Source organism: Buteo buteo, chromosome 4 (genome assembly GCF_964188355.1).
Source record: "Buteo buteo chromosome 4, bButBut1.hap1.1, whole genome shotgun sequence".
Classification (NCBI taxonomy): domain Eukaryota; kingdom Metazoa; phylum Chordata; class Aves; order Accipitriformes; family Accipitridae; genus Buteo; species Buteo buteo.
Genome location: NC_134174.1, coordinates 56,181,513 through 56,197,306, shown reverse-complemented (window position 1 = coordinate 56,197,306; position 15,794 = coordinate 56,181,513). Strand labels below are relative to the sequence as shown.

Sequence of the window (15,794 nt, the reverse complement as noted above, 5' to 3'; positions counted from 1 at the left end):
ATATTGGTAGTCAGGCAAGATAGTTAATCACAGCCTGGCTTACCTCAGCTGATGGACAAAAGCTAGAACCCAGTATGTCAGTGGAAGAGGGACAGCATCACTCTGCTGCAAGGATTATATTCCCTCAAAGCTGGGCCATAGACTAGGCATGTTTCTGGGTTAGTTAATGATTGTACACACCTGCAGCTACCCCAAAATGCTATGTTCTACCAGCATCTAGGAGGAAAGTATGTATTGTATTGTTGGGTAACACTTGAGTCACTAATCTAATTCATTGAGACTTAAGCTAAGTTACTGTAGATCAGGGATGGGCACTTTCACCGTCTTATGACAAACCTATGACTAATGCAAAATGCAGCTACCCACTTTGTTTGCAACAACAGTCACTATGACCAGGTAGAAGCATTGTTCTGTTCTCTGCACTTACCCATTCTAGGGTGGTGGACGCATTTTTGGCTACCAGCCCCAAAAATCTTTTATTGTGCTGGATCACTGACTTCTAAAGAAATATCTTTGCCTGATTCACAGCCTAATAGGAATTAGGCTGAACTGTGTATTTACCAGTGCTCAGTGTTGCCTCCTATCTACTAGTGACTTTTCTCAGCAGCTTCTAAGGCAGTTCTGGGGCTCAGCTGATTGTAGAGTAGAGATTGGCAAAAATAAAAAACAAGGCAGCAACAACAAAATACAGGGACCTCCCTGGCCCATGGCAATTTCTCAGTACCTTTATCAAACTTACCTTACATCATGTATGCTGAGGGCTGAGGAGGAGGAAAGTTGTTTGTGCTGATGTGTCTCATTTATGCTAGTTTTCCATTGTTAGCCACGGAGGAGAAATAAATCTGTTGTGGAGTTCAGCACTTGGGGAGACTGGGAGCCTGCAGCACTGATGATTAGTGGGTTTACAGGGTCTGTTGGAGGAAACGCTGACTGGGACAGCTCTGCTTCAAATGACAGCTCCACCAGGCACACAGTAGCAGTGTGCAATACTGCAGCCATTAAGGACCTTTGTCTCTGGCTTGCCGTCTAGGAAAGGGGATTATTTTTACATTTCTGTTGTCTTGTACATTTTCAGGGTTCATTTCTCTTAAAGGAAGATAAAATTTGATACTGAAGTTCTGTGACTTTCTACTCCCCTAACTGTCTGAGTAGTCTGAAGTGCGGGGATGGGATTGCGTTGCTAGGTGAATGAAAGTTGCACTGTAGCAGTTTTTCCACAAGATGCCAGCATTGGGCCAGCAGTCACAGGTCCTGGCCACGGGCCTTCTGTTATGCACGTTTTTGAAGTTGTGTATGAGCTAAAGGATTTTCATTCGGTTTCTTCTGCAGTTGCAGAAACTGGATGGCTTGCATAGGTGGACAGTGGAGGTACCCTTAAGTTATTAACCTCATCATCAGGTTGTACTGAACGAGCCCTGTATATTAGAGTCTGCAAGACTGCTTATCTTTCACCCTTATTACTAGTGTTACAGCCCTGACACTTCCCAGAAAAGTCAGTGGGAATAGTTGATAATTGGAGAACTGTAGGCACAGACTGGCTCTCTTCCCTCTGAATACATGCATCTCTGCTTTAGTACCTAGGGTATTCTTCCTCTCCAACAGCTGTGGGTTTTTTATAACTAATCTGGATTATAATAGTTAAAAAGAGACAGTTAGACTGAAGTCTTTCCTCCACGCCTGGCTACATTTTCTTTTTTCTGCAGATGCTGAAAAAGGCTGCCATTTCCTTCATGTCCTGAGTTGTGTTCGGCAGAGCTACAACCCCTCTCTGGCTGAAGTGGTGATGCACCGTGTCTTGGAACTGCTGGAGAGTAACAGTGATGTTGTCAGCACTATGGAAGGATATTATATGGCATTTTAAAGAGAGAAGATGATACATTTGTTCTGGTCCATTCAGGATAAAGGAGGGAAGAAGGAGAGGTTGAGAGACCCTAAAAAGCTGCTATTACCTGGTATGATCTAGATGGGGATAAAAAAGAGCATTCTGATTCTCCAAATGCTGTTTTTGTCCAGCTTCAGAGAAGTTGTCCAAATACTTGTTTTAATATTCTTGCTGACTTCCTTGCTATTCCTAGTGAAAGCTGTATCAAACTGATTCTGGACATCCTAATACAGTAGGGGAGTTGGAAAAGAAACTGGGTTCTTTCCCCGCAGTAAGATGTGACATGGCCATCCTCACATTTACATCCAGTAAGCCCGAAAGAAAAGTCACTGCTAAAGAGTGCTGTTTACAGCAGTGGTCACGTCAGGACATGTTTTTCTGGCTTAAAGACTGATCTTGTGATCTTTCCATATGGTAATAGCTGTGGATCTTTCTTTTTATGTATACCTTGTAATAGCTAGAGAAAGCACATGCAAAAAACCACCAAAAGATTTAAGATTTGCCTGTTCTTCCGGGCCGTGTTGGTGTACCCATGTCTATAAATACGTATTCCTGAACGTGCACAGCTTTCCCACTATTAAAGCAGTCCTCACCTCTCTCTGAAAAGAAAAATTCAGGAATGGGGTCCTGCATCCCTTCCCCATCCGGCAACCTTGCTCACTGCTTGTCAAGCATGTCTGGATTCCCCTGGCTACCGTGTGCAATGCTGATGCATGTTGTTGTGGATTCTGTTCAGAATCCTCAAAATCAGCCACTGTTTTGCTGTTTATTTTTAAATTTCTTCCTACATCACAAATGGTAAACCATAAATCAGATGCTTTGGAAAAGAAAATATGAAAGCCAGCAAGACCTTCTGTAATCTTCGTGCTCCCTGTTGCCTTTTATGTCTTCTATTCCTTGTCACCTTTGGGGAAAAATACTATCCATATCTGTGCTTGCAGAGGAACACAAGACATGGATGAAATAACATTGCCCTAAAGAAAGTTATTATGCAAGATGTTTGATCTGGAATAATCACAACTCCGTTACATGCCACAGTTCAAAGCCCGGAGCTGTTAAGTATTTACCCTTAGAGAGGGCTTGCTGCTGCAGGGCCTTGGCTGTTTAATTAATCTGTTTAATTAATGGTGGTGAGACCTTTAACTTGAAAAGAGTAGAAAGGATTGAACGTATCCTTCCTGTTTCCTTTGCACCTTCCCTGTAACAGTTGAAATAGCAGACTCCCAGGAGGCAGATGTAGTGGTAAAGCCCTATAAGGATTGACATAGCAGGGAAAAATAAACCATGTGCATGAGGAAAGCCAGTGAGTAGCCCAATGTGTGCCAGATCTCTGGTTTGTTGTTATATGCCTCATTCCAAGCCCTGGCTGCAGTGAGATATAGGCTAAGAGAAAGGCATGACAAAATATTTGGCATTTGCATTCAGAGGCCTGTGGAAAACTCTGGCCTTAAAGAGATGGTGTGTTTGTCCATAGTGGAAAACTATGTATGAATCATTCTTTTGCTGTAAATTACCTACTTGCTGCAGGGCTCAATAGTTGGTTTCCCTGCAGACTGCCCTACTCCTACTGTTGCTGTTCTGAGTTGGGTACCTTCTAGTCAGATCTTAGTATGGTCCTGAACAGATACAGAAAGGATGTACCTGTGCAGAAGCAAATAAAAGAGAAGAGGATTAAGAAAGAGTTGTAGAAGCCTCGCCCCCACCAATGCCCCTGAATGTCTCTGGAAATCAGGGAAAGAAGTCCAGATTCTGACTGAAGTGGTACTGAGGGGAATTACAACTTTAGTTTATGCCTACAGAAAGGTCTGGTTGGCCACAGGGGAGATTCACTTTTCAGATTCCTGGTCTGATTACTGATCAGTTTGAAGTGATGCTTAAAAACAAAGGCTATCTATGAAAGAATTAGTTTGGAATATTGATTCCTAAATTCAAACTCACTTCAGGAGTTAACCATATGTTGCTGCTTGATTATGGAAAAGTCACCTACTTGGCAAGAGTTTGAGGATATTTTAAAGGAAAGTATATGGTGTCTTGGACCATATGGAAGAGCATGGCATCTAATTTAAGAGACTGGCTTGTTCATTCTCTTGAAATGTTCTGTATTAGCAGAAGCTGATTTTGCTGGGAAAGGGTTAAAAGAAGTCTGTTAGCTCAGTGGGAAAGGTGATTTCCTCTCTTAGGTTAGAAGAAAGACAGACCTGGTTCTTCTGAGGGTGTCAGCCAAGTGTGTGGGCTGGATGAGTTTTGGGAGGAGCTCTGCTCAGCTAAATATTGGAGGAAAAGATAGTCTGGAGAATCATGTTGCTCTTTAGGGTCTCTTTAAAATAAAATCATACCAAAATAGGATTACATCTTTGTCCTTTGCAGCTTGTATAGTCATACATGCAGCTTCTAACAGGTTCTACTGCCTCCAACTTTGATACTGCACTGCCTGTGTTTTAGATGTGTTTGTATGTGTAAAGTCTGCCTAAAACCCCTAGCCACCTATTTTCTGTGCATTGGAGGTTGATGCAGACACAAAGTGTCTGCCCTCTGCCCTGCCCCTGTTGCAATTTAAAAGCACTGGTCAACTGCAAAGCCTCAGAGATGAGGTGGGAGGATTTTACCTCAGGAAAGACAGATAAGTCACTCCAGAAAGAACCTGTCCTTGTAAGTTTTTAAGTTGGTCCTTGCTGGCCATGCTGGACTCTTGTGACGGAGAGAGCATTCTGTTGGAGATTGCTCTCCAAGAACAGGGAAAAGGGATTTTTCTCACTTGAGTTAACTGGGGGAAATAATGAATGAACACAAGGGAGCCTACAGTTTTTAAATGAGTGAAAGGTTAAGGTGAAATTAATGGAGGAGCCTATCTTCAAGTTACACATTCTAATTCTGAATAACTGTATGGAATAGTTGTGCCTTAAGCTTGCATGCTTTATTTTTTCCACAGCAGCCACCCAACACAGACTAACACTTACTCTGGTTGAGTGCATTCCCCCTCTTGTACCTACAGGGAATACCATATGCATATGCCTGCGCAGAAGTAGCCCAGCTAGCTGTGGGAGCACAGAGCTCACTGTAGATTGATTTACCCCTTTACTCAGTATCTCTACAGTATGCTTCTGTGACAGCAGTCTAGACATACCCATATTGGTATAAGTCACCTTTATGTAAGTCTAACTACACACACTAGGGCTTTTACTGCTAATAAACTGTCTCTCTGTTTAAAGATCATATCCTTAACCAAGAGAGTCATATCATGCACACTGTTAAAATTCTTAGACTTAGACCACACCCACAAAATATTGTGTGGAACATGCAGTGAAAGCGCACTTTCTTGTTTTGTTTAATTTGAAAACTCATTAGGCAACACAATTATTACTGGTTTATTAAAGGACTTTGAAGGTGGCACTTTAATGTAAAACTGACAAGTGAGAATTCATGTTGTAGGACTGAATCATGGCCAGTTCTAGTTTCCATAGAAACAGTTATGGCAGTAAAAGGCAGGTAAGTAAAATGGAGTTTTTAAAAGCAGTCAGCATTTTTATGTTACCTTAAAAAGGTATGTTTCCATAGAAATGCAGCACCTGAGAACAAAATTACTAAAGAATATTAATATTTTATACTAGCAAAATGCAAGGTGATCGCTTTTCTGGTGAGGAAATGAAGGAACAACTCTGCCTTCAGTCCCCACTCTGTGTTTAAGTGAGAGAAGAGATGAGGTTGCTTCATGCCTCAGTCTCCCTCTTTTGTAAATTGGGGATAATACAGCTCCTTGTGTAGGGCATAAGCCTCTATTTTTTCTTAACATTAGTCATTAAAAACTCTTGAGATCTGTCAATGGGAGCTGTTAGAGAAGACCTCTGTGGATATGTGGGAGAGGGTGAATGGATAGATGCTGGAGCGGGACTTAGTTCTAATCCAAGCCCCACATTTGCTAATAGCTTTATCTTTCTCTGCCTATCTTTCCATGCATATTGCTTTGCCTGTCTTGTCTTTTTGCTCTCCAGGTCCTATGAGGCAATGATGGTCTTCCTGTTTTTATTTGTATCAAATATTTTTCCTGGAATCCAGTTCCCTCTTATGACTTCTTAGATGACTTCTTAAAATTAGAAATCCAGATACATGAGTTCTGAGTGTTCTTGTTCTCAGACCTTTGGATTGTAAATGTGTACCTATGAGGGTATCTCTTTTACACAAGCTACCTGGGAAATTAAGCTTTTCTTTCATAGTAATAAATGAAAAAATTAAAGATTGGCTACGTGACTGAAAGCTGTTACTTTTGTGGATCTGTCCATACTTGTGTATTCCAGTGATGAACACCATAAATTGAAGGAGTTGATAATTCATTATTCAGAATGAGAATTCATCAATGAACAGCCAGTGAGGCACGGAGCCACATGGAGAATTATGAGACAAAGCACTGAAAATCTGCTTGTCAAAGAAATGCAGTTTGGTTTACTTCAGGAGTAAGCCAATCCTGTGGGGAAAAGATGTGCCTAGCAAAGATTTGTATCTTTATACTTACCTCTCAATGGGAAGGGAGCAAGTTCAGATCCCATGGGCAACCTGAATTTTGAAACTCTGTCAGTGTGGTGTTAGGTTCTATATTGCTCTCTTTCAGCGTAGTCTCCAGCCCTCCTGCCCCAACCCTACAGGCTAGTAAGCAAACAAAAGTTCAGCTGCAAAGATAAAAGAGTAGTTATAATAATTGGTTACCATCCTCCAGGAGCCCCAGCATTACAGAAACATTTTTGTGGATGTTTGTTGGCAACAGGGAAATGCTGAGCCAGGGATCTTGGGTTTCATTCCTAGCAATATGCCCTGTCAGGCACAGAGGCTTTCCCCCTCATTTCTTTCATCTATTTCTGCTCTCCACTCTCTCCTCTAACTGTCATTTCTCAGGCCCGCCCTTCCATTCACAGTCTCACGGTTCATCTCTGCTACACCACGGATCCTGGTCAAACCTCCTTCGTCTCTAATTTGTTCCCTTTTTCTTTCCTAACTCAAATATCCTTGTCAGCATATGGCAATCGAAAGTTTCAGTATAATCCCCTTGCCTAACTGACCTAGCACTGTTCACAGCCCATTCCAATTCCAGCAGGCTGTGCTTCTCTCCTTGTCTAGGCACCAGAAGAGGCAGATACCATCCACTTCACTCTTGAGCTTTCTTCCCCATGTAGTTTGCAGCAGGAAAGAGCTGCAAGTTCAGGAAAACAATGCTTTTTCCACCCCACCCTCCCACAGACCCAGTAGCAACCTCAAAGATTCTAGTGGTGGTTTTCTTGCAGGTATCCAAGTACAAAATAAATATAATTAAAAAATAAAACACTCGTGTCTTGCCCAAACCTGAGTGAGCACAACACACACCCCTGACAAGCTACCTGCCTCTCCCTGCCACTTTAACGTCCTTGCAGATTTCATTGCAGACGTGATCTGTGAAGTTGATGTGGACTTTTAGTTTGTGTGTCTACTAGTTTGTGTGTCTCCTTTTAGCCTGTTTTTTTCTGAGAAAGTGTGATTATATTCTGATGTGATTATATTTTGTGTCTGGGTATTTGTCAACTTCTGTCCCACCACCCCAAGTGACTGTAATCTGTTGGCTAGTTAAGAGGGGTGAAGGACCCTGAGCTGTTATGGTCTTGTATATTTTTAGAAAATAGGTGCACTGATAGAAGAGGGAAGCAAAAATTTTGCCTCCATTAAGGGGAAGGAAGAAACTCAGTCGTACAGCACTAGAGAAACCACACACGAGATGGTCCCAAGGAACCTGTTTTTGTAACTTCAGTAACTTCAGCTGCCACAAGAAGTACTTGTTCTGCAGTGTCCTTTTAAGAAATGACTGGACTGTGTTTCCTGAAGTTTGCTAGCAGAGATCACCCCAGGGCAGACATTTGTGATAGGAAACTGCAAATCAAAGCCTTAAAATCTGGTGAAGTTATAGCATCTACATCAGGGTGCAAAGTTGAGTAACTGATTGTTAGGGGTGCCACCAGCCCATTCCCACTAATATCTTTTAAATGTGCAATGGAGGTTATAGTAATCTAGTCACAGTTACTTACGAGTTGAAACCAGCCCAGATTAACAAGATTGCCTGAGCATAACATAACCAGGAATTTGCTAGTAAAAGAAATAACCTAAAGGAATGATTTTCAGCAAATGTTGAACAACTGAATAGTGCAGTGCCAATTAACCTGGCACAACATGTCCTACAGCTCCTGTTTTAGCTTGCTTTTTGTTATTGATTGGAAGAATGAAAGCTCCTTCCCTACCAGCTAGAACTGGAGCTCTCTGCCACCTTAGCCTGTGATGAACAAGCTGTGAATCTACAAGCATGTAAAGGCCAAAACAGCTGCTCATCTTGCTTGAAAACTGGAGGAGTGGCTGCAGCTAAGCCACTGCTTCCAAAGAAGATTTAGGCTGAGACATCTAGTTCTTTGTTCTTCTTTTTAATTTGCCCAAGTTAAAAGTAAAGCAGACAGGAAAGTCATCCCATCTATGCTGTGAACAAGGTAAGATAAATTGCAAATGTATGTCGCTGCATAACAGCCAATGTGATTAAATGAAGTGTGTGTCAAGTCTGTTATTGACTTGGGAAGCCCATGGTTCCTCCCAGGAGTGGAGAGCTCATCCCAATATTACAGTGATATTTGGAAATAGGAGGGAGGAATTGGTTCCCTCAAACGTCTTCCCCAACAATAGAATTGTCCAAGCTCTGCAGGCCTACCTGATTCTAACATCTGCTTTTCTTGGCCAGGGACAAAGATGGTAGGGAAATGAAAAGCGTTCTTGGAGTTAGGTTTTTCTCCTGTTGCCAAAATTGAAGTCATTCACATTGAGAGTGTAGGAGTTGTCCTTGTGTGCATGTAAAACTCTGCTGCAATGTCCACAAAAAAACCCAGAGCTGTAACAAGCCAGCTGGTGTTCTGAAACTACTGCCTACACTGCTAACTAATACTCTCTCATTGTTTTCTTCCCTCACCTTGTCTTTCTTCCCCAATAAAATCTCTTGAACTTAATTCCCGGTTCAAAGTAGTTCTACTCTCTCTCTTTGTCCTTCTGTGAGTACAGTGATCCAGGAGAGACATAACGGGAGCAAACTGATACAGAGAAGAGTTTTTGTTGGAACTCCGACCATAGGAAAGGATGAGAAATACAGAGGAAGGTGAGGGAGGAGGATTTAGCACAAAGATGTTTGAAATTAGTCCCACTGAAAAAGGCTAAAGAAATAATTGTCTAATGATGCTTTAGACATCTGTTTCAGAACAGGCAGCAAGTGTTGCATGTAATGAAAGCAAGGACTTTTACTATTTTATTTCCTGTAGTTAGAAAGCAGGGGAGGAAATGAGGGCAGGAAAAAATGGAGTAAGAGAACAGTTATCATAAACAGCTGGACAATTTTATATAGAGCACAGTAATATTTATATGCTCTTCCTCTGCCTTCCTTATACTATCCTTTAACAGCTTCTCTGTTCTGCAGGGTATTTTATCCTTTCTAAAAGACTAGTGCTTTGGATGCTCAAAGTTAGATGCTAAAGTAAGAGCTGGCCACCAAAATGCCTTTGAGGATCAAAATGTTCAGGACAATGTAGTTGCCACTTACCCAGACGCTGTTACTAACTGATGGAAATGGTCCTGAAGGAGAAGCTGCCCTTGTCTCACAGGTGGTCTCCATGTGCCTCAGTTGCTAGACCAGTGGCTGAGAAAGACTCCCATTAATGAAATGGTCTTTAGGGTTGCACTCCTGGTGCTGTACAGCCATAGCTTTAACACATGCCTGGATCCAAATAAATGCCTGGAATTATGTGGATGTTGTATCCACTGCTCCAAACTGAAAAGCACACCTACACCAGGCCCTACTAGAGAAACTATAGCTCTGCTTTCCACAAGACATTTTCTGGTTTGGGATGATCTTATTCCTTTTTCCAAGCAATAAACATCCTACGGGGTGTGTGGTTTTCATAGGATCATGGAATCATTTGGGTTGGAAAAGACCTTTAAGATCATCAAGTCCACCCATTAACTTAATGCTGCCAAGTCCACCACTAAACCATGTCTCTAAGCACCACATCTACACATCTTTTAAATACCCCCAGGGATGGTGACTCCACCACTTCCCTGGGCAACCTGTTCCAATGCTTGACTACGCTCTCAGTGAAGGAACTTTTCCTAATATCCAATCCAAACTTCCCCTGCTGCAACTTGAGGTCATTTCCTCTTGTCCTATTGCTTGCTGCTTGGGAGAAGAGACCAACACCCACCTCACTACAAAACCTTTTCAGGTAGTTGTAGAGAGCAACAAGGTCTCCCCCGAGCCTCCTTTTCTCCAGGCTAAACAACCCCACTTCCCTCAGCCACTCCTCATAAGACTTGTGCTCTAGACCCTTCACCAACTTTGTTACTCTTCTTTGGACATGCTCCAGCACCTCAATGTCCTTCTCATAGTGAGGGGCCCAAAACTGAACACAGTGTTCAAGGTACAGCCTCACCAGAGGCAAGTATAGGGGGACGATCACTTCCCTAGTCCTGCTGGCCATGCTATTGCTGATACAAGCCAGGATGCTCCTGGCCTTCTTGGCCACCTGGGCACACTGCTGGCTCATATCCAGCCGGCTGTCAACCAGCACCTCCAGGTCCTTCTCTGCTGGGCAGTTTTCCAGCCACTCTTCTCCAAGCCTGTAGCATTGCATGGGGTTGTTGTGACCCAAGTGCAGGACCTGACACTTGGCCTTGTTGAACCTCATACAATTGGCCTTGGCCCATCGATCCAGCCGTTCCAGGTCCCTCTGTGGAGCCTTCCTACCCTCAAGCAGATCAACACTCCCGCCCAACTCCGTGTCACCTGCAAACTTACTGAGGGTGGGCTCGATCCCCTCATCCAGATCATTGATAAAGATATTAAACAGAACCAGCCCCAACACTGAGCCCTGGGGAACACCACTTGTGACCAGCCACCGCAATGGATTTAATTCCCTTTGCCACAACTTTTTGGGCCCAGCTAGCCAGGCAGTTTTTTACCCAGCAAAGCATATGCCCATCCAAACCATGAGCAGCCAGTTTCTCCAGGAGAATGCTGTGAGAAATGGTGTCAAAGGCTGTACTAAAGTCTAGGTAGACAACATCCACAGCCTTTCCCTCATCTACTGAGCAGGTCACCTAGAAGGAGATCAAGTTAGCCAAGCAGGACCTGCCTTTCATAAACCCATGCTGACTGAGCCTGGTCACCTGGTTGTCCTGTTCGTGCCGTGTGATGGCACTCAAGACGATCTGCTCCATAACCTTCCCCGGCACCAATGTCAGACCAACACGCCTGTAGTTCCCCCAGATCCTCCTTCCACCCCTTCTTGTAGATGGGTGTCACATTTGCTAACTTTCAGTCAGCTGGGACCTCCCCGGTTAGCCAGGACTGCTGATAGATGATTGAGAGTGGCTTGGTGAGCACTTCTGCCAGCTCCCTCAGTACCCTTGGGTGGATCCCATCCAGCCCGATAGACTTGTGTGTGTCTAAGTGGTGTAGCAGGTTGCTAACCATTTCCCCTTGGATTACGGGGGCTTCATTCTGCTCCCCGTCCCTGTCTTCCAGCTCAGGGGGCTGGGTACCCAGAGAACAACTGGTCTTAGTATTAAAGACTGAGTCACTACACTACTGCCCTACAAAGTCTAACCTGGGAATGACTGGGGAAAAAATACTATTTGTATCTACCCATGGGATGATGTTGCTGCTGTGGAGGTCCAAAAGTGCTCCTCCTAAAGAAGTCTGTCTGCTGGGGAAACCCTTTTGCTTTTGCATGAAGGTAACTTAAAAAAAAAAAATAATCAATGCACTCCACTGCTGAGTGGTAGAGGTTGCATGTTACAGATTTCTCCTTACAGTGTCAAGCTTGTGCTTTGGTCATCTATGGTCCAAGTGCAGTTCCATGACTAACTTTTCATCAGGTTTTATTGATACATTTTTATAATTCACAGTCCATCAGTCAAATGTTTTCTGGTTTGGATATTGGCAGACAAACTCTTCTACTTTCTCTAGCGGATGTGGAGCCAGATAAAATTACTATTTGATTTCAGAAGGGGTTGAATGAGCAAAAATAGTGAACAAGGAAATTCAAGTTTTAAAAGGGCTTGGTGGAAATTTTAAATCTGTTAATACAAAGGACTTGGTCCATGTATATACTTAGATGTAACATGGGAAGAAAATGCAAAGAAAGACTACTTCTTCCTAGATTGACTTTATTTGTAACAAGCCTGCATTTTCAATAATGGATTGCCAAGTTTTTTGCAGAGGATGAGGCAGAAGCCAGTCTCAAAATGTGCGATTTTGAGAACAGTGAGAGCAACTGAAGTCAGGGATAGCATCCAAGAAAAAACCTGGGGAATCCCAATCCAAACCTGTGATCAGTTTGATAAACCTCAGCTGTCTGAAACGTAAGCCTGACATGTATATAACACATAAAGAAAAGTGTGGTTTGGGCTTCCTTTATTTCATGCTTTTTAACCATGTCAACAGATAACTACAAAGCCTTGGTAACAATGGAAAAGTACAAGGTGTATGTGGGTGAAAAACAGTCCGCAATTTGCTGCTACTACCCTAAACAGAGTGTGCAGTGCACATATTGCGGTTGGAAATCCTTCATCCACAACTGGTAAGAGAGGACTGAAAAATAACATTAGTCGTGAAAGGGTTAAATTGTAAGATAGCTGCTTCAAGAAAAGGATAATCTATAATTTAAGTCAAGAGGGTGAAGCAGCTCTTTCATAATGTAAGTAAAAGCTGTTATGCTGTTGGAAAAGCATGTACACTGCTAGCAGGGGGAATGATTATTTTGGTTTTTCTATTACACTAGATTGCACGCAGGGGCTTATAAAGCAGCACTCTCCGGTGGGGAGGCTGAGAGGGGAAGGGGCACGCTACTGTGCTGGGGGGGTGGGGGGGTTGCTCTGCCAGGACTGCAGCTGGTTTCTTCTGCTCCCTTCTACCACATTAGCTGGGCCTATTTATCTCCAGAGTGAATTTCATTTGAAGAGCAGTAATCTCCCAAGAAGATTAAATGCAATTGGCTTTTAAAAAATAGGAAAAAAAGATTGCATCGTGCTTTGTGTTTCAGATTTGAATGCCAGACAGGCTCTACTATTCTTGTTGCTCCTATCAAAAGACGTGTATATTGAAACCCTGAAGTGGAAGGACTGTATGGAAAGCAGCCCTTTTAAGAAGCTGGGGTTTTGTAAGTACAGAAGCTGAGATGGGAGTGTAACAAAGGCTCTGTGTTGTGCTGTTGCACATCAGAGCCAAAAAAACCCTAAGGGGCACATCTCTAGTACCATGTCTAGCACATTATGCATGCAACCCTAGTTGCCAGTAATGAGTTGTGTGGCTAATCTGTCATGCACAGCACTGAAACGCTCCCCTTCCCCCAAGGGGCTGAGCACTTTGCTTCCCCCCAGGGTGCTGAGCACCGTTAGAACCTCTCCTAGCTAGTGGGACAGGAAAACACTGTGCCCAGCCCTGGCAAACAGAAGAGCAAAAACAAGAAAGAAAGAACAGTCATCTTTAACAGCAACTCGAGCCACTACGGACAGGGTTGTTAGGCCATAGTATGGTTAATATTCAGGGGGGTTTACTTGTCTACAGTGATATGCCACGAATTAATAAGAGGCATCAGAAATGGCCCTAATGGAGCACAGAAAAGTCTGTCCCTTGTTTTATTTTCTCACTGATTTCATGATCCAAGTGTTTTCAATTTACAACTCAAATGCTTATTTACAAAAAAACCGCCAGAATGACAAAGTCCTCTTGAAATATGAAAACTTAAGTCATGCTCCAGCTCTGAGACCATCACACACACATTCTGTCACGCATCAGCTTTTGCTGTAATTGGAGCAGAGTCTTGCCGGGCTGTGGCTGTATTAGATCTGTGAGGCTAATATGATGACCTGCTTGGTCAAAAAAAAAAAAAAAGAAAAAAAAATTCTTTGCCCAAATACTCACCTAGCAAGTGAGTAGAAAAAAAGCTTTTAAAATAGCTAGTTTATCTCAGTCTTCAGATGTGTGAATTTCCCCGCGTGTTCCTCAGGTGAATTTTACTGGAAGCATGAGTCCGTAAAGGCAAATTATTAAATCAGCTGTTAATATATATATTAATATATATATTAAAATTGTTAATAATAGCAGTGATATTCCCATGTAATGATAGGACTTCAGTAATGGAGACTTTAAGAAAAAAAAATAAATACTAGGAGATTTAGGATTAAAATCCCTAGAGTTAGTTATTTTCTGACAAATTCGCAGTGCCTCAGTCTCTGTGTTCATGGTCCTAGTCCCGTACAGGCTCTTCTGCACGTGGGGTCAGTCATCCAACAAGCCTGCCGTGCTCTTTGCTGCATACTCAAGTCTTTCTTTCGTTCAGTCCCAACAGCCGGAGCCTGGCTCTCCAGCACAAGGCTGGGAAGCGCTGTGAGCTTCATTCTCCCAGCTGCTGCCTAAGAGGGGAGCAGATTTTCCCAAGCCTGCAGCATAATAAGGGGTTTCAGTTATTTTTCTGCCAGTCTTGCAATAGTCTGGGATTGGACTCCCACTAGACTGGGTGTTGTACATATTTTAAAAGAACAATCCATGCCCCTAGCAACATACATTTTTCCTATGTAGATGGACGGATGCAGCAAACAAACAAGGAGAGCAGAAGGTGGCGGTGAGCACAAAACCGTCAGATGATGGAGGAGGAGGGGAGCCAGAGCTGTACAAGGAGGGCTGGGCATGCTTTGCAGCTGGAGAAGGTTGTCTAGAACGGTGGAGAATCAAGTTGTCTGGAATAGAGGAAAGGTGAACCGTGGCCCAGATGCCATGAAAGTACGAGGCAGACACCAAGGGAGCACAAACCCCAAAGCGCCGGTCTCAGGTTTGACTGAAAATAGCAGCTCCTTCCTTACAAGAGCCGATGAGAAGAATACCAGTAAAAAGATGCCAATTAGTAAGAATGTCAGGAAGGATGGGGCAGAGTGTTTGGAGAATGATGTATTTTGTCTCTTTCGCTCACAATGACATGTTTTGAAAGCTCATTTAAAACAAACCCTGAGTGTTTTTAACAATGGGGGGGACCCTTTATTCTTTTTTGGACAGGGTGATAGGAGAAGGGGATGGAATTTGTGCTGTATATTGGTAACAGCTCACAGGGAAGAGGCATCCAAGACCCTAAAGACTGGCCACGGCGGGCATATTTTTATCAATGGGTTTTTTGAATATTTATATTTTCAAGGAGGAATCTTCTTTCTTTGCTCTGCACACCAGGGACTTGGCCAGTCTAAACAGTAAAGGTTTCTCATATAAATAATTGCTCTGCTGCCTTGTATCACGCATGAGGATTAGAGGTGGGAAGTCCCTCAAAGAAGAGGAGAGCGCTCTGAAGGAGAAAAGACAAGCCTGAAAAGTTACAACAGAGGTGGGCACATCAGCTTTTCCCCGCTGTTGCCCTCTCTGATACCAAAAGTTGGTCTCATGTACACCTGTTCACATCCTAGGGTGGGGCGCTGGGATTTTAGCATTTTATGTCAGTTTACTAGTTTTAGTAAACTGTGTGTAGTAGCTGAGGAGAGAGGAGAGGGCTGGCTCAGCGCATCTTTCCCTGGCATTATCCAGCAGGTACCTGGTTCCCACCTGGCAGCAGTCGGTAGCTGTGTGCTGATGGTGCCGCTCCTGGTTTTCCTTCTTTCTTTTCAGCTGCTCATGGAAACCAGCTATGATTTGAAACCAACCACTTTCAAACGTCAGCCTTCAGGCTCAAGTATCTAAGGCTTTGTGACTCCGGTGTCTCTCCCATGATGGTCGTTGCAGGGCTAATAACGCTTGTAACTGTTGTGATTGAGAAACTGTGCCTATAGCATGTATAATGAAATCACATTGAGATTGACCCTTCTCCCTGTAAATATGGGGCTTTTTTTGCGA

General features: G+C 43.2%; 1 protein-coding gene across 9 annotated transcripts in view; it reads left to right on the top strand.

Annotated features, from left to right (window-relative positions):
* STN1 (STN1 subunit of CST complex) overlaps positions 1-6,118 on the top strand; it is a 49,484-nt gene extending 43,366 nt beyond the window's left edge. For 7 of the 9 annotated variants that reach the window (XM_075026324.1, XM_075026323.1, XM_075026327.1 and 4 more), the window contains one exon: positions 1,704-6,118. In XM_075026324.1, coding sequence (XP_074882425.1) covers positions 1,704-1,861 — 158 coding nt within the window. In that variant the 3' untranslated portion in view covers positions 1,862-6,118. The remainder of the gene's footprint in view (positions 1-1,703) is intronic. The other 2 variants (XR_012650154.1, XR_012650155.1) reach the window with 2 other exon arrangements.
* Positions 6,119-15,794: the final 9,676 nt, after the last annotated feature.